Source organism: Clupea harengus, chromosome 12 (assembly GCF_900700415.2).
Source record: "Clupea harengus chromosome 12, Ch_v2.0.2, whole genome shotgun sequence".
Lineage (NCBI taxonomy): Eukaryota > Metazoa > Chordata > Actinopteri > Clupeiformes > Clupeidae > Clupea > Clupea harengus.
The window spans coordinates 15,093,396-15,113,030 of NC_045163.1; the positions used below are offsets into that span (position 1 = coordinate 15,093,396).

At 40.2% G+C, this 19,635-nt stretch overlaps 1 protein-coding gene across 7 annotated transcripts in view; it reads left to right on the plus strand.

Moving 5' to 3' along the window:
* depdc5 (DEP domain containing 5, GATOR1 subcomplex subunit) overlaps positions 1-19,635 on the plus strand; it is a 47,310-nt gene that overhangs the window by 11,117 nt on the left and 16,558 nt on the right. For 5 of the 7 annotated variants that reach the window (XM_012815875.3, XM_012815891.3, XM_012815898.3 and 2 more), the window contains exons 17-25: positions 16,087-16,160; positions 16,369-16,438; positions 16,627-16,663; positions 16,829-16,949; positions 17,302-17,543; positions 17,946-18,146; positions 18,599-18,734; positions 19,082-19,176; positions 19,550-19,609. In XM_012815875.3, the coding sequence (XP_012671329.1) occupies positions 16,087-16,160; positions 16,369-16,438; positions 16,627-16,663; positions 16,829-16,949; positions 17,302-17,543; positions 17,946-18,146; positions 18,599-18,734; positions 19,082-19,176; positions 19,550-19,609 (1,036 nt within the window). The remainder of the gene's footprint in view (positions 1-16,086; positions 16,161-16,368; positions 16,439-16,626; positions 16,664-16,828; positions 16,950-17,301; positions 17,544-17,945; positions 18,147-18,598; positions 18,735-19,081; positions 19,177-19,549; positions 19,610-19,635) is intronic. The other 2 variants (XM_012815883.3, XM_031578399.2) reach the window with 1 other exon arrangement.

Genomic DNA, 19,635 nt, shown 5'->3' on the forward strand with positions numbered 1-19,635 from the left:
CTCCTGCTGGCCAGCGGAGAAAAAAAGAGCCCTTTTCTTTGAGTTTAGAACCATTATACCGCTAGAAAATCATTGTTTTGGTGATCGACCTTTCCTGCCTTTTGAAGTAGGACGTGCACGCGCAAATGCCCCGGTAAGTTTAGCCTGGTTGAAATTAACCACATGATTTGGATGCGGATCAGCCGTTAACGAACCGATATTTGCTGTTCTCAATCAGCTCGCTAATCTTAACGGGCTAAAAGGCCAATTGATTAACTTAGCTTCAATCCTACGACGAACGTACCCCTGACATCATCTACACAACAACAATAAACATGTAAAACATGAGAATTCCCTTAGCCTTGTGCTAAGCTTTCACAAGATACCTACAAGTAGATCAAGAATATTTACTAAGAAACTACAGAGAAGAGGGCCTTGGAAATGTTGTGACTGAACAGGTCAGGAGAAATGAGCATTGTAGCTGTAAAATGTCTGGCCTTGGCCCTGGAACACACATTTTTTATTTCACAAATATTTAGTGATGTTTTCCTTTCATACCTTTTGGAAGTGACCATTTGGATGTACCTTGCAAGGATACATCGGAAAGTGACCTGACATCATCTACACAACAACAAAACACCAATCACATAAAACATAACATTTCCCTAAGCCTTGCGCCAGCCTAATAAATAATATAATTAGAGCAACTGGTCAAGTGGGTCTAATTTTCAGAATTACCTGCGGGTTTGTGTGTTTTCATGAGACCATATAACACGCTTTCAAAATAACAGGACTTGGTACATGGTACATAGACAAACTTGTGTGACGGCCTGTTACCTTGGACTCACACGTAAGCGTTGGAATGCGTTGATCCAACGGATGGCGGAGGAGGAGTCTGGCGCATGGGGTTGTGTTGATAACAGAGACATTATAGAGAGATTGACAGGTCAACAAACCAATCACACCACTAGCAAGCTGTTTACCTTGTGAGTAGTAGCATGCTAACATTAGATAGGTGGCTCAGACACCTCGCAAATCCTATCAGACGTATTTTCATTTACAATAAAGGGGTTTTTACATTTGTACAGTGTCTATTTCTCGGTAACGTTAAAAAAATCTAAGCAAAGTTTGGTCCGGCATCTTTTTTTGAGCTTCCCGCTCTTTAGACGTGAGCATAAACGTGATCTGATTGGCTAGCGCCTGTGCTGTCAGTTATGCATGAAAGGCAATTTGATTGGCTGACGCATGCGTTGCCTCTCGAAAAGTTGAACATTTTTCAACTCTTGCAGCAAGCAACGCATGAAATGCAACGGAACCCAACGGAGCCACAATTCAGTTCGGTAAAGGATGACGTCACCCCATTTAAAGTGAATGTCAACCTTGACGGATCAACGCATTCGTGTGAGTCCAGTGTTAGGCCTTCTGCTCGTTTTCTTTGTCTACTTGTTTTCAGGTGTGCTCAAGACCTAACGAGCTGATGAGCTGCACCTGTGTGCAGGTGTCCAGATAAGAGGGCTGCTTCCTCTCCCCTTGAGAGGGCCATTCTTACTTTGGTTTCGGGCATGCAACACAGCACTCAGACACATTGCAAACATACAACATCCATGTATTAGTGACGACTGACTTGGTCCTATCTCACACTCTTTGTTTGGTTGTTATTTGGTTAATTTAGTAAAAATCCATATTTTAGTTTGAAATCCAACTCCCTCTTTTGTTGCGGCCTTACCCCTAGATCATAACACTTGGTACATGGACTCATTACTTCATCCTGGGGATGCTTAAAAAAAATGTGTGGACCTTTGACCTATTAGTGAAAATGGGTTTTAACTGCTTTCTCTTCACATGTGTGGATTTGGAACTTATTTCCCAGGTCTGACCTCCCCATGTACCTGCTGACCTACTTATTACGTCAGCGTCAGAATTTGGCCACATTTTGAAAGTTGTCGAAATCAACAATACATTTAAACAGGTTACAAATTTTGTCCGATTTTCAAGAAAACTTGGCTCAAATTATTTTCAGAACGAGCCACACAAAACATACTCCGCTGATTTTTTTATTTGACCAGCCCATGGCCCATTCTAATTTCTCTGCAGGCCTTGCACGTATCCAAACCAAATTAAGTACATAGACTCATTCTGAGGATGCTCAATAACTTTGGTGACCTTTGACATCTTCAGGGCAGGGATTGATGCCAAACTTATTGAGAGTGCCTACAATTATGCATATAACTTGGTTGCATATAATGGTTACCATGGCCTATTGATCTGCTTTGCCCCCGCATATTATAACTAATAATTATGTATGTATGTATGTATGTATGTATGCATGTACCTGCTGTTTGTAAACCACTGTCCTCGTGCTCTTCTTCCTCCATTCCCTCATCAGGCAGCTGAACTTGCTCTGCAAAATATAAACTTAATATCAGGAAATCATGAATGTGATTGAACATTCTTATCTAAATATACGATATATGCATGCTTTAGTATTACACATACCATGAGGTTGTATTTCTATTTCATCCAAATTTTTCCCCTTAAAGTCCATTAGTCGGCCTTGTTCCATCGACATCAGCACCTTGCTAATTTTGGCGAGCTGCAACGTTCCCTCTGGCAGTCTGTAATATTCTCTGTGGACTACGAGGTCATGTCCTAGGAAATTGGCTAACTGGTCCATTTCGGTTTCGGTCATATTAAGTACAGTAGACAGTGTGGCAACGTGTTTTCTTAGCTTTGTGGATTTCAAAGCATCAGGATTCTTAGCGCCACATTTTTGGGCAAAGGTGCGAAGGCAGTCTGAGCCTCTGTGATGGAGCATTGAGCCTGGTCTGGCAAAGAAGAATGGGTTGCTCTTCTGTATGCCACACTTCCCTCTTGTGTTGACAAGCAGCTCTAATGAGTCAACCATCTTTGGGGTCAGGAGTATGGGCACTTTGCGTCCACGTTTGCCCCTTGTCTCGATTCTAGAAAAATGCCGACAGAGCTGTTTTTCCGTTTCACTTAATGCCCAGTCTATGTCTCCGTGTGGTTCGGATGTATTTCTTAACATGAAGGCTGACAAAGGCATAGAAGACACTTCACCCTCTCTCCTCCTGTTGAAAAGTATAACACTTGCCAAACATGTCCGGGCTAAACATGACCATTTTACATCCGAAGGGTCTTCTGAGAGAAGTTTGTGATACTCATCATTCTTGGAGTCCAAGTATGAATGAAGTTTTTGGATATCCTCCGTAAACGGAAGGATCAACGGTGTGTTCCATTTGGCCTCGTGTATGTTTCTGAGTGCAGTCGAGGATATATAATCGGACCATCTGGTTTCATGTACCTTCTGGAAATCCACAGCTTGTGCAACCATCTCATCATTTCCACTCATTCTGGCATTGCTTTCCATAAGTTTCGCAACCTTCTTAAGACTGTGGCCGAGCTTCAGTGCAAGGCATTTGATTTTGTAAGATTCAGTCTCACTTTCGTATCCACAAGTCTTCTTTACTGCCTTCACCACTGTCTGGTACTTTTTTGCATCAATGAGGTCCTTCAGTTCTTTGACTTCAGTCATCTTCCGTGTGGTAATCAGTAGTCGAGCGAGCTCACGCATCTTCTGCCTGATGTTATCGTGTTTTTTTGGGTTTGAACCATTCTTGTTCAACTGTTGTTGTCCTAATTGCAAAATAAATTCATCATTTTTGACAGTGTGTGTGTAATTTCATCTTGTGACATCGTACTTAGCACCTTCCAAAGTTTTTCGTTAATGTGGGAAGGTATCGGCTCCATGAAAGCACAGATATTTTGTACCCGTTTCTTGCCAGGGGTTGTGCATGAACTTTTGGGTTGCATTGCACATGTTTTGTTATGACGCCATAACACCTTTCTCAGGAAGAGTCCATGGCAAAAGAAGCAATGCATAAAATCGGAGCGTTCTGCCTTCATCATTGGTCTTTTTCTGGGAACTAGTTCACCCCTGCCAGTCCTGATCACCTCTGCATTGTGTATATAATTGCCCTCATTACTGATCGACTGCATTGAAACCCTCCTCTCTTTCGATCCCTTCGGGTGGCCTAAAGCAGACGCTACCTCCCGTTCATTTGCATGAACTTGTTCAAGATGCCTGGCCATTTTGTGGAATGGCTTAAAACAAAAGAGGCAAAATAGTTTTTTATTGTAAACTCTAGAGCCATCACTTTTTTTGAGAATCTTTGGAATTATTATCGCCGATGTGGATGGCTGATCTTCATCTGCTGGGTCCTCAGGATCATTGATCTCGGGAGTGCTGTGTGGAAAATGAATGGCCCTTTTCTTTGTGGATAGTGGTATGCTTCTAACAGAAGAGCCTTCCGAAGAACAGGATTCTGGAATGTAATCTTCATCCTCATCTGGAGTACTTTCAGTGTAGTCTTGATAATCAGGAATGGTCTCCATCTGAAAATTCATATATTCGTATGATGAACTAACATTTTTTGTGTAGATTGACTGAGGGTTAGTAATATTACACAGTCATGGTGGGAATTCAGCAAACCAAGAGGTGTGAATAGAGGTGAAAGTACAACATTGAAACATAATCTCTCATTAAATAAGTATTTAAATGTAATAGCATTAACACAAATCTATTTTAAAGTATTTAAAACACAAAGTTCAGTTTGATGACTTCATTGACATGGCAAAGGATCATGGGAATCTAAGTAACACTCAAAGGTATTGAGTTTCTCAATAAACTATATATTTTGAGTTATTATTATTAATAATAATAATAATAGATCTGAGATCATGTGTTAAATAATTATTTGGAGTTAAATTGAGTGTTGGGGAATACAGTGTACAGTACTTGTATACTACTGCAGCAATGATGAAATGTAATCAAACCATTAACTGTGGAAATGCAATGAGCACAAGACATCCAAGCTTACCAGAGACTGACTTGTAGTTGGGATTACTTTCCTTGAGGTGCCAGACAGTTTTGCCCTTTTACGTGGATGCTTTTCTGGGGGGCTGGACAGAACAGACCTTCCTGATGGTCGCTTTAAGGAGGTGCTCCTCTGCGATGAACATTCTGAAGAACTATACTTAGCCAGGGACTGTGGAACATAAGAAAGATGTCATTTAAAATTAAATCATCACTTTTTACCCTAAGTACTGATAAATGTATCATGCTACACTGTAAACCCAGACGAATAAACTCCAAATATTTGATGGAATTGATTACCTCAGTTATATGCCAAGGAATATCATCTTCATCCTCATCTAGAGTACTTTCAGTGTGGTCCTGATAATCAAGAATGGTTGACTTCATCTGAAAATTAATAGAGATTTAATTCAGTAAACCAGTCAAAAACAATATTTCATGTCCACACATTCTCTCAAAGACTCACTCCACTAACTCGCCCACCTACCTTACTCAACTCTGTCTACTCAACTCTCCACATGAATCACCTAGGTCATTATAATAATAATATAATAATTGTTGTTATAAAAGGGCAAAACAAAAGGTTCTCTTAAGGAGAACACAGGCATTGGGTTTTTGAAGCCAGTGGCGTTCGTACCACTGAGCCTTAGCGGGACCTGTAAGAGGACTTCAGGGGATATTAGGTGATCAGGAAATGGATTCTCATTGCTTAATGCTAATAACTCTCTTAAACTAGTGTAATTAAAACATAATGAATTAGAAATGCATTTCCTGAAGGAAATACCAGTGCATGAAAATGCAAAACATAGTGTTAAAACAGATAAAGTAGTGATAGTTACAATGGTTTTCCTTAGGTAGACATGGTTTTTGCGATACTAAATAAAGCTGTTGCTATGATGGTTGAAAGGATAATCATGTTGGTTGCTTTGGTTGTTGCTAGGGTAATTAAGATGGTTGCTAGGATCTTGCTAGGGAACATGTGGTGGTTGCTATGCCAAAGAAAGCGGTTACTATACAGGTTGCTACGGTTATCTTGTAAGTTGTTATGGTGGTTGCTAGGTTGACATAGTGGCGGTTGCTAGGTTGTTGCTAGGGTAATTAAGATGGTTGCTAGGGTGTTACTAGGGTACAAATGATGGTTGCTATGCCAAATAAAGCGGTTGATAAGGTGGTTGCTAGGGTAATCATGTTGGTTTCTATGCTGGTTGCTAGGTTTACATTATATCGGTGGTGGCTAGGTTGTGCTAGGGTAATTAATACGGGTATTGGGGAGTTGCTAGGGTACATATGGTGGTTGCTATGCCAAAAAAAGTGGATGCTATGCTGGTTGCAAGGGTAATCATGTTGGTTTCTATGGTGGTTGCTAGGTTGTTGCCAGGGTAAATAAGACGGTTGCTAGGGTACATAAGGTGGTTGATATGCCATATAAAGCGACATGGTAAAGGATCATGGGAATCTAGGTAACTCTCAAAGATATTGAGTTTCCCAATAAGCTATATAATTGGAGTTATTATTATTATTATTATTATTATTAATAATAATAATAATAATAATATTTTATCTGAGTTCATGTGTTAAATAATTGTTTTGAGTTCAATTGACTCAATGGGGGAATACAGTGTACAGTACTTGTATACTACTGCAGTAATGATGAAATGTAATCAAACAATTTACTGTGGGAATGCAATGAGTACAAGACATCCAAGCTTACCAGAGACTGACTTGTAGTAGGGATTACTTTCCTTGAGGTGCCAGAGAGTTTTGCCCTTTTGCGTGGATGCTTTTTTGGGGGGCTGGACAGAACAGACCTTCCTGATGGTCGCTTTATGGGGGTGCTCCTCTGCGATGAACATTCTGAAGAACTATATTTAACCAGGGACTGTGAAACATTTTCTTCCTCTGATGTGGTTTCAAGAATGGTTGGTTTCTTGTTCTGAAAATTAATATTCATTATTAAATGTATTACATGATTTAGTTTTCCAATTCAGGCTTAAAACGTGCACGTCTCAGATAATTGTTAGAAGTGGGCCCCATGTTAAAATAACTACATCTAGCAATAAAGATGGGGACGACCTCTAACCACAAATTGTATTCACAACTCACAACACTGATTGAAACATAACAAGAAATCTGCACAAAATACTTCATATGGGCACACATAATCTTTTTGGGCTTTGCATTCGAGAGTATTTCAATTGAGTTGAAGTGTAGCAAAGCCCCTGTGTGTTTACAATGTTACCGAGTGTTGAAATGGGAGTCAAATCTATCATAGTTCAATTTTGGTGACATTACAGTGGTGGTTGCTAGGTTGTTGCCAGGGTAATTAAGACAGTTGCCAGGGTATATTAGGTGGTTGCTATGCCACATAAAGCGACAAGGTTAAGGATCATGGGAATCTAGGTAACTCTCAAAAGTATTGAGTTTCTCAATAAACTCTATATTTAGAGTTATCATTATTATTAATAATAATAATAATATTTTATCTGAGTTCATGTGTTAAATAATTGTTTTGAGTTCAATTGACTCAATGGGGGAATACAGTGTACAGTACTTGTATACTACTGCAGCAATGATGAAATGCAATCAAACAATTTACTGTGGGAATGCAATGAGTACAAGACATCCAAGCTTACCAGAGACTGACTTGTAGTAGGGATTACTTTCCTTGAGGTGCCAGACAGTTTTGCCCTTTTACGTGGATGCTTTTTTGGGGGGCTGGACAGAACAGACCTTCCTGATGGTCGCTTTATGGGGGTGCTCCTCTGCGATGAACATTCTGAAGAACTATATTTAACCAGGGACTGTGAAACATTTTCTTCCTCTGATGTGGTTTCAAGAATGGTTGGTTTCTTGTTCTGAAAATGAATATTCAATATTTAATTTAATACATAATTTAGTTTTCCTATTCAGGCTTAAAACGTGCATCTCAGATAATTGTTAAAAGTGGGCCCCATGTTCAAATAACTACATCTAGCAATAAAGATGGGGACGACCTCTAACCACAAATTGTATTCACAACTCACAACACTGATTGAAACATAACAAGAAATCTGCACAAAATACTTCATATGGGCACACATAATCTTTTTGGGCTTTGCATTCGAGAGTATTTCAATTGAGTTGAAGTGTAGCAAAGCCCCTGTTTGTTTACAATGTTACCGAATGTTCAAATGGGAGTCAAATCTATTATAGTTACATTTTGGTGACATTATAGTGGTGGTTGCTAGGTTGTTGCCAGGGTAATTAAGACAGTCGCTAGGGTATATTAGGTGGTTGCTATGCCACATAAAGCGACAAGGTAAAGGATCATGGGAATCTAGGTAACTCAAAAGTATTGAGTTTCTCAATAAACTCTATATTTAGAGTTATTATTATTATTAATAATAATAATAATAATAATAATAATAATATATCTGAGTTCATAAATGTTTTGAGTTCAATTGAGTGTTGGGGAATACAGTGTAGAGTACTTTTATACTACTGCAGCAATGATGAAATGTAAACAATTTACTGTGGGAATGCAATGAGCACAAGACATCCAAGCTTACCAAAGACTGACTTGTAGTTGGGATTACTTTCCTTGAGGTGCCAGGCAGTTTTGCCCTTTTACGTGGATGCTTTATTGGGGTGCTCCTCTGCGAAGAACTATATTTATCCAGGGACTGTGAAACATTTACGTCCACTGATGTGGTTTCAAGAATGGTTGGTTTCTTGTTCTGAAAATTAATATTCAATATTTAATTTGATACTTAATTTAGGCTTAAAACGTACATCTCAGATAATTGTTAAAAGTGGGCCCCATGTTCAAATAACTACATCTAGCAATGAAGATGGGACGACCCCTAACCACAACACAAACCGAATATCAGGCCGGAAGCCAAAGCTAACCTATGGGGGCAACTTGCGGCTTATGGGTCATCAGTACCCATATCACACTTTACATGAAGAGAAGAGGAATATTTACACAAATATATATACAAGTCAATGTTTCACAACTCATTTCTGATTCATACACAAACCCAGGAATTCTACACAAAAAACATGGGCATACATCCTCTTTTAAAGAATCAACCACACATTCAAATTTCAATCTTACCTCCAAGTTGCTTTTCGGTATGTTAGAGACTCTCGGGGGAACAGGGATGCTGGTGGCCTCTTCAGTACCCATATCACACTTTACATGAAGACAAGAGGAGTATGCATCAATTATACAAATATTTCAGGAAGAAAAAAGTCAATGTATGGTCACCTCAAAACTGATTCAAACACAAACCCATGAATTCTACATAGAAGAAGAAACATAGATGCACATTCTCTTTTAAAGAACTCAACTACAAGTTAATGTTTCAAAATTTCGCACATCTCAGGTCAATGTTAGATGTGGGCACTGTGTTCCCTTCAAATAACTACATCAGGCAAAAGTAGACAGAAACACACACAAAAACACTCGTAATCGAGATGGGGACCTTCAAAAACAAATTACAGAATTTACATTGCACAACTTTGGCTATATCTGAAGCAGTATTCAGTCTAGGAGGGTGTTTTTGGTGTTGAATCTGATTTAGAAGTCACTAAATCCTATATATCACACCTAAGTACCAGTTAATTACTTTCCAAGACTGATAGTAACTGACTTCCTGCCCAGGGGGTTTGACTGAAAGCCAGTCTGACCAGTCAGAGAGGCCCTTATGATGCCCCTTTATGCACAATTTTGTCCCAAACCGGAATCAAACAGCACAATATGTTAATGTAGGTAAAAAAAGGAAAATGGAGAAGGCAACATGGGCTGTATATCATATTACATATAATATACATTCTTGTATGCAAGATAGTAGATAGTGTGCACATGTTTACAATTGCTACTTAAGTATTCAAATTTCAATCTTACCTCCAAGTTGCTTTTCGGTATGTCAGAGACTCTCGGGGGAACAGGGATGCTGGTGGCCTCTTCAGTACCCATATCACACTTTACATGAAGAGAAGAGGAGTATGCATCAATTATACAAATATTTCAGGAAGAAAAAAGTCAATGTATGGTCACCTCAAAACTGATTCAAACACAAACCCATGAATTCTACATAGAAGAAGAAACATAGATGCACATTCTCTTTTAAAGAACTCAACTACAAGTTAATGTTTCAAAATTTCACACATCTCAGGTCAACGTTAGATGTGGGCACTGTGTTCCCTTCAAATAACTACATCAGGCAAAAGTAGACAGAAACACACACAAAAACACTTGTAATCGAGATGGGGACCACACATTCACACATCTCAGGTCAATGTTAGATGTGGGCACTGTGTTCCCTTCAAATTCAATGTTTCAAAATTTCACACATCTCAGGTCAATGTTAGATGTGGGCACTGTGTTCCCTTCAAATAACTACATTTATGTTTCAATGTTTCAAAATTTCACACATCTCAGGTCAATGTTAGATGTGGGCACTGTGTTCCCTTCAAATAACTACATCAGGCAAAAGTAGACAGAAACACAAACACAAACACACATTATCACACGTAATCGAGATGGGGACCTTCGAAAACAAATTACAGAATTTACATTGCACAACTTTGGCTATATCTGAAGCAGTATTCAGTCTAGGAGGGTGTTTTTGGTGTTGAATCTGATTTAGAAGTCACTAAATCCTATATATCACACCTAAGTACCAGTTAATTACTTTCCAAGACTGATAGTAACTGACTTCCTGCCCAGGGGGTTTGACTGAAAGCCAGTCTGACCAGTCAGAGAGGCCCTTATGATGCCCCTTTATGCACAATTTTGTCCCAAACCGGAATCAAACAGCACAATATGTTAATGTAGGTAAAAAAAGGAAAATGGAGAAGGCAACATGGGCTGTATATCATATTACATATAATATACATTCTTGTATGCAAGATAGTAGATAGTGTGCACATGTTTACAATTGCTACTTAAGTATTCAAATTTCAATCTTACCTCCAAGTTGTTTTTCGGTATGTCAGAGACTCTCGGGGGAACAGGGATGCTGGTGGCCTCTTCAGTACCCATATCACACTTTACATGAAGAGAAGAGGAATATTTACACAAATACATATACAAGTCAATGTTTGACAACTCATTTCTGATTCATACACAAACCTAGGAATTCTACACAAAAAACATGGGCATACATCCTCTTTTAAAGAATCAACCACACATTCAAATTTCAATCTTACCTCCAAGTTGCTTTTCGGTATGTCAGAGACTCTCGGGGGAACAGGGATGCTGGTGGCCTCGTCAGTACCCATATCACACTTTACATGAAGAGAAGAGGAATATGCATCAATTATACAAATATTTCAGGAAGAAATAAGTCAATGTATGGGCAACTCAGTAATGTTTGAAACACAAGAATTCTACCATAAAAATATGGGCGCGCATCCTGTTTTAGATCGAGATTGAGTGTGAATATGGAGATGAGCGATTGATTTACCACTTCCAGGGTTGTAATCAGCATGAAATTAAAAATTAAACTGAAACATTACATTCTGACCAAAGCTCTTCGAAAGTTCAGGTAACATATTTTAATATAAACCACGGTTCAAAGAAAAAAACACATCTGTAGTTCAACCATAGACAGTAGGCCTAATGCTAGTGGTTTCATTGATTGTGAATCGTATAAAGCCCACTCCTTGCCGTATAAGCGGTTGTGATTAGTTTCTCTTTTTGATTTATTCGTGAATGGATTGCAATGGGCTCATCTTCAGATATATACACTTATCAAACCTCAAATCAAATATAAAATCTAACCTCACTCCTCCAAGGCAAGTCTGTCCCTCCATAATCATATGTGATCTCCTCGCCTTGCCTTATTTCGCGCAGTGCAAATAAACAAAGGTGTGGTGTCCTGTTTGTGGCCTCAATTAGCTTCATTCGGCAGTTAGGGGATTTATGGCAGTCATTAACTAATCTACCAAAGGAGCCATCCTCTACAGATGCATCAATGCTGAAAAAAAAATGTGTTACTGAGGCATGAAGCCTTAGCACTTTCATTTTCAAATATATTCATGTATCGAACAAAACACCCAATTTCCAAAGATTGTCAGATATGCAACATCCGATCAGATTACCAGTATAAAACAATTGGATTAATGCAGAAACCTACCACATGGACTTGCTCTTCCACTTGAATTCGAATAAAAAAAAAGAGGATATTCTGCTGTATTTCTTTCTTCTTTGTTCTGCCTCACACGAGTTTAAGAGCTCACCTCGGTACTCCACCACAAACTCCCCATGAAGAAATGGTGCCAGAGCAAAGACACCACGGCCTTAAAGAGAATATGGTCCAGATAAATATACAGTTTCAACAGCTTGTAAACAAATCCACATGTGCACATTAGCAATTGAACTAAGTTTCTATGAAAAGCAGTCAAAATATGGCTGCAAGCAGCCAGGGTAACCAGAGCAACGTAATAGGCCTGAAGGGAAGTTCACACCAAGAACGATAACTATAACTAATATGAATGTCGATATTCACACAAAATATACCGATAACGACATGAAGAACGATCAAACTCGACGGACAATGCAGTATCTAGCTTTCAAATATCTATGGTCATGAGTCTATGTTCCAAGTTTAGTTTGGATACGTGCAAGCCCTGCAGAGAAATAAGATCACTTCCTGTTTGGAAAAAATGCAGCAGGCAAAGAACCAAAAAGAAGCTAACATCTTGGCATAAATAGTTCTCTGCAGAAATTGTGGGCCTGGCATTGCCTAAAGGCAAACTGAGTAGGCACGAGTAGGCTATGTTTTCTTGCACAACTACTAAAGATGTAGGCATTTAAAAGCAGTCAGCATTAAAGGCAACAATGTAAAGATGTAAAGCCCATAGTCAACACACTGTAAAGTGGTGTGATGCTCCCATTGGGATAAGATAGGACTACTAGTTTTACAGCAAGCACAAGGTACAACTTGTGATTCATGTTGGAAACTTATTCACTGCAGAGAATAACTTGTTTCTTTCAAAGCCTAGCTAAATTGATAATATTTCCATGCAGGCTATCATCATTAATGTGGATTAGTCTTATTGGCTAAGCCCATAGAGTACTGTATGTGCTGATGACTGACATGTGACAGGTGATGCTCCATCCCCTTGTCTTGGCTCCACACAAGCACATGAACACTATCTCTCTGCACTCTTTGCACTACTTTCCTCGTGGACATCAACACTGTCACATTCAATGCACACTTTACAATGCACATTGTACTGAACATGTTCTCCCTATGTGTATGTGATAAATGTATGTATGTTTGTGAGTTAAGTGTATAAGATACTGGATTACCTAAATTTCCCTCGGATTAATAAAGTATCCATCTATCTATCTATCTATCTATCTATCTATCTTGTAGACACTGGCAAGGGTATTTACTTGGGCTACATGCGAGCGCACATTGCTATTAGTAGTGATTAGCCAGCTAATTTTCCGCTTAGCGTGCTAATCGCTAAAAAATACATAACTAATGCTGCGCTTAGACATCATGGAATTTTTTTTCTGCAAGAGAAATGTTATGATAATGTTCTTACCTTCGAACGGGTTAATATATTTTATTACTAATTTGTTGGTCTTGTCTTTGCTGCTGGCAACGTAGCTGCTGGCCTCCTGTATTGGGGTACATCTTCTAGACATCTGTAGAAATAATAATTATAATAGCCATCTGTTGACATTACACTGTATGAATATATACTCATTTTTACTTCAAATATCAATTCATCTACTTGTTGCCATCAGATTCGACATTTATTTTTTTTTACCGCAAAATGTAAAGTAGCTAGATTAAAAAATGCAAGCAATAATTCCAAACCAAGGCGAAGCGTAGAAGATTGCACCATACCGTCATTTAAAAGTGTTCAAGTCTGACATGACATGAGATTAACAGAGCTAGAATTGACAAGTTAACTATCTATGCTACACTACAACTATCACTGTTTGAAGACACGTTGTTTTAGTAGGCTAATACCACGCAAAAACCAACCTTATTCCTGTGTGTATATTCCGTTGTGCGCTGTCCTTGTCAAAATAAAGCTGAAATATAATGAATTACATTAATGTTGATGGCTTAGTTGATGGCTTAACTTAATACAAATCCTAGCTGCTACTTTTGGCTGCATCCATCACACGTCGTTCCCTCAAGCAAATGCTACTAACAACTACCAAGAACGCACATGGCCGTAATCATTCTAGATAGCTAAGACTGGGCTATGCTGTTATGATAATGGTGTTAAATTTGGAAGAACATTTAGATATGCTTCTGTTATGATTAATATCTAATGTTGTTATGTTTCACTGTACAATCAACATGTTCATTAACATCAGACATGTTGGCAGATGTAGTGACATTAAAAGAGAAGAGAACTGAGACATGAAAAAGGCACATTTACATTTAGCAAGAGAGGCAAACGATGCAAGAGTTAGCCTATATCAGTTAATTCTGGCAAAAGGAAACAACTCATTTGCACAAACTAGTTATCGAAAAACATGACAAATCCTAAATATAGAGCTAGACTTGACAAGTTAACTATCTATGCTACACTACAACTATCACTGTTTGAAGATACGTTGTTTTAGTAGGCTACTACCACGCAAAAACCAACCTTATTCCTGTGTGTATATTCCGTTGTGCGCTGTCAACTACCAAGAACGCACATGGACGTAAGAATTCTAGATAGCTAAGACTAGGCTATGCTGTTCTGATGATAATGGTGTTAAATTTGGAAGAACATTTAGATATGCTTCTGTTATGATTCATATCTAATGTTTTTAAGTTTCACTGTACAATCGACATGTTCATTAACATCAGACATGTTGGCAGATGTAGTGACATTAAAAGAGAAGAGAACTGAGACATGAAAAAGGTGCATTTACATTTAGCAAGAGAGGCAAATGATGCAAGAGAGTTAGCCTATATCAGTTATTTCTGAAAGAAGGAAACAACTCATTTGCACAAACTAGTTATCGAAAAACATGACAAATCCTAAATATAGAGCTCGACTTGACAAGTTAACTATCTATGCTACACTACAACTATCACTGTTTGAAGATACGTTGTTTTAGTAGGCTACTACCACGCAAAAACCAACCTTATTCCTGTGTGTATATTCCGTTGTGCGCTGTCAACTACCAAGAACGCACATGGACGTAAGAATTCTAAATAGCTAAGACTAGGCTATGCTGTTCTGATGATAATGGTGTTAAATTTGGAAGAACATTTAGAAATGCTTCTGTTATGATTAATGTCTAATGTTTTTATGTTTCACTGTACAATCAACATGTTCATTAACATCAGACATGTTGGCAGAGCTAGTGACATTAAAAGAGAAGAGAACTGAGACATGAAAAAGGTGCATTTACATTTACATTTAGGCATTTAGCAAGAGAGGCAAACGGTGCAATAGAGTTAGCCTATATCAGTTAATTCTGGCAAACGGAAACAACTCATTTGCACAAACTATTTATCGAAAAACAGCTAGGCTACAATGTACTATCTACATTCTCTTATTTTTTATCGAAAACATGACAAATCCTAAAGATACTGCCACTGCTAGGCTACAATGTACTATCTACATTATCTAATGCTAACTACACTAAACCATTTAGGATTACAATTAATACTGTGTAACAACCTAATTTTGCTAAATGCAGTAGGGATGGATAGCCTACAAATACTTACCTCTTCTCTTAGGCCTCTCATCTCCTTCTGTCATCATCCATCAAGTCATCCATATGAGTCAATGCAAAATCACAAAATGGCGTCCTACTGCGAGCTGAGCAGCGATCCACTCATTAGCATATTCCGAAATCTCAACTGTGATTGGTAGACATCACGAGAGTGTGTGTGTGTGTGTGAAGGAAAGAATGCAATTCCAACATCCTGACTGTAGGGGGTGATAGAGAGTAGCGCTTCACACACACTTTATCAAAATTTCATCACTTTTGGGACAAGCTCAAAATTTGAATCTAACGCTAAGCTGATGTGAGCTGGGGGCTGTTCCCATTGAAAACACAATGGGGACCTGGATTTGGTCCCCATCAGTTTCCAGTCCCCACGGCGTGACTCATTTCACTGGTCGGAGTTCCCACATGGCTAGTAAAACGAGAACACACACACACACACACACACACACACACACACACATTCACAGATTCAATGCAGAACACTAAAGTATTAGCTTGATTGTTATTCATATCTCACCAGTTGCATAACCGGACAGTGCCAGGAGACTCCAGGCTGGGTGACGACTACAACCTGCCACACTGGATCAACCACAGGTAAACCAGCTGAGGAAGATGGAGTAGAAAACTAGCCAACAACAATGAATTCTCTTGTCAGAGCTTGAATGAATTTGTAATTTTTTTTTGGTTTGTGTGTGTTTGTCTCTGTCTGTCTGTCTGTCTTTGTGTATGCGTGTGTGTGTGTGTGTGTGTGTGTGTGTGTGTGTGTGTGTGTGTGTGTGTGTGTGTGTGTGTGTCTGTGAAGCTTCTATACATCCAAAAGCCAGGGCAACTGCAGCTCTTTCACCCCAAGGATAAAGCTTGCAGGACGCAAGGTGAGAGCCCACACCTCTCCTTTCACCCCCAGTGTACATACCTGGTACATGTATCACACACAGATGTGCCTGTCAGACTCACACACCTCACACGACTCAAATGCCAATCTGTTTGAATTGGTGTACAGGTGTCTGTGTGTAGAGGGAAATAATGTAAGGTTTAAGAACAGATCTATTTTCATTTACAGGTCCATGCAGAGAAAGCCAAGAGCAATAAAGAACACTGTAAGTTACATAGCTACCAGTCTTTTCACCATAACGTCACTGTAGTTAAATGCAAAAACCATTGCAACCAAGACAAAACCATTGCATTTGACATTTCTATTCGGAAAGCCTTGAAATAGATACCTAAGCAGCCTGTGTGAAAGATATATATCTAATTCCTCTCAGCCCTCGGAGCCCCTAAGGACTCGGAGAACAGCCTCCCCATCCAGGTGGACTACGACGCCTACGACGCCCAGGTGTTTCGGTTGCCAGGGCCCTCACGAGCCTCACGCAGCACCAACTTCCGGTAACCTAGCAACCAGCCTTCTCCCTGTAAAATGGAGACTGAGTGATGAGAGAGATGCACAACTCTTAAGAGACTGTTTGGCAGCAAGATCCTCTCAGAGCAGGGTGGTCTTTAAGAGAGCTTTTGGCAAAAAGTACTCAAATATCGTCAATAATGATGTCTAATGTCCAGTACTTAGCTGCTTAGGTTTTCTGTTCAGGTATTAGGCTAATGCACCTTGAACGCAGTATATAACCTTACCTCAAAGAATGATGTCTTCTTAACTAGCATCATACTCACTCTCTCCTTATTTATATCAGTTAGATTTCAGCAGTTGTAGCTCTCTCCTTTTAACCTGTCTTTCATGCCCCAGGTCAAGTCGTGAGAGGGAAACCAGTGGTCGTAAGAGCTGGGGGTCGGCCGAGGCCAGCGGTGGGGGCCCAGGGACCGGAGGGGCGTCCCCCCCAACGAGGGGCCCTGGAGGGGGGCCGGACGAGCAGCGGAGCCTGGCCTCTGACGACAGCCTAGGCCGTGTGTCCAACATCCTTCTGATCCCACGCGGCCCACCGGCCCAGTACGAGGTCAGCAGCTCCCTGGGGTACACCAGCACCAGAGGTGAGGATAGTTTTATGTGTGTGTTTGTGTGCGTGTGTGTGTGTTTGATGTTATAATGTATGTATGTCTATCAGAGCCATTGGAGAAAACTTTTAAATCTCAGCGTGACTGTAGCGTGTGTGTGTGTGCTTAACAGTATGTGTCTGTGTTTACTGCTCGACTCTCATTATGTTTGTGTGTGTGTGTGTGTGTGTGTGTGTGTGTGTTTGATGTTATAATGTCTGTATGTTTAGCAGTTAATCATTGGAGAAAACGTTTAAATCTCAGCTTGACTGTGTGTGTGTGTGTGTGTGTGTGTGTGTGCTTAACAGTATGTGTCTGTGTTTACTGCGCTACTCTCAGTATGTGTGTCTGTGTTTCTTGCTGTAACCTGCACTGCTGTAATGCGTGTGTGTATGTCAGATATCCTGGAGAAGATGCTTGAATCCCAGCGTGAGTGGAGCGCCCCGGGCCGGTTCACGGTTGGCAGTGCCGAGTCCACGCTGCATGTGCGGCCGGGCGGGTACACCCCACAGCGGGCGCTCATCAACCCCTTTGCCCCCTCACGCATGCCCATGAAGCTCACCTCCAACCGCAGACGTTGGATGCACACCTTCCCCGTGGGTCAGTGGAATGTTCTCACACACACACACACACACACACACACACACACACACACACACACACCCACATAAAATCGTATGTATATATGAATATGTCCATGCACACACAAATAAAACAGTCATCATAAATGATGAAGAGCCACTGAATTTAGAGACAGCACATAAACTGAAATACTTAGCTACCATGATAACGATTTGAGTTTGTGCCTTTTCAGGCAGGGGTAATGCATGAAGCTAGTGGTGGCTTTCTCAGAACTGAATGTTTGTCACAAGGAGTAACAAAGGAGCATGGCTCATGTTAAATGCAACAGAGCAGAATGAGCTCTATCAGGAAGAGCAGTGTCTGTTATCACCTCTGTGATAAAAAATTCACTGCATGAAGCCTACACGGAGCATTTTGTAAGGTCCTCTGTGGGCCTCCTCTTCCAATGTTCTGCCGTGTTCCTGACGCAGGCCCATCGGGAGAACCCATCCAGATCCATCATCAGACGCGACAGAACATGGTGGAACTGCAGGGCAGCGAGCAGAGAGACCCCGCCCACACCTCCGCAGAGCTTCTGGAACTGGCCTATCATGAGGCCACAGGCAGGTGAGACACACCCACAGGGGTAGTGGTTTGGCTGATGTGATGGTCTGAGCACTGGACTGTGCTGTTTCTAGATGATCTTGTATTTACAGTTATCTTAAGGTATTATTCCATATTCATTATGTACATTGTATTACTACAATGTTCTATTACATATGTGTGTGTTATATCTGGAAATGTTGCCTTTTGCAGATACATAAATACATTGTAAAATACATCTGGTTCAGTAGGACTAGTGTAATTTGTGATTGGTTGACCAATGCCAATGCTTCTGATAGCAAATTAAGGAGCATTGATTAGTGACTGATGTTCTCCTAATAAACCAGTCATGTTTGTGTTTGTGTCTTCAGGAGAACAATTTGTCGTCATGGTGGAGAGAATGGCTTCTACATCACCACAGGAACAGAGGAGTTCTCAGGTAGCCCAGCAAGCAGCAACAGCACTGGTAAACACACACACACGCACATACACACGCACATACACACGCACATACACACGCACACACGCACACACGCTCACACTCACACACACACACACACACACACACACACACACACACACACACACACTCACACACGCACACTGTCCTCGCACATAAACAAAAAAGTGCAGCCTGGCACATGCAATAACAGGAATAAACTCATAGAAATATATGCACATACCCTCATGCATCGTGAGATATAGAGATACACAAACTCATGGACACTCAACAGATGCACACACAGATACACACACTCTCTCTCAGGCACACTCACACACACATACATATAGTGTTTTCATACTGACCCATGAACAAGTCTTATTCCCATGGCCAACAGGAACACCTGTTAATCGTGGATCATCATTCGAAGACTTCTCCTCTGGTGGCCCAGACCCAAGTAGGTGGTGGTGTCTCCTCAGGACG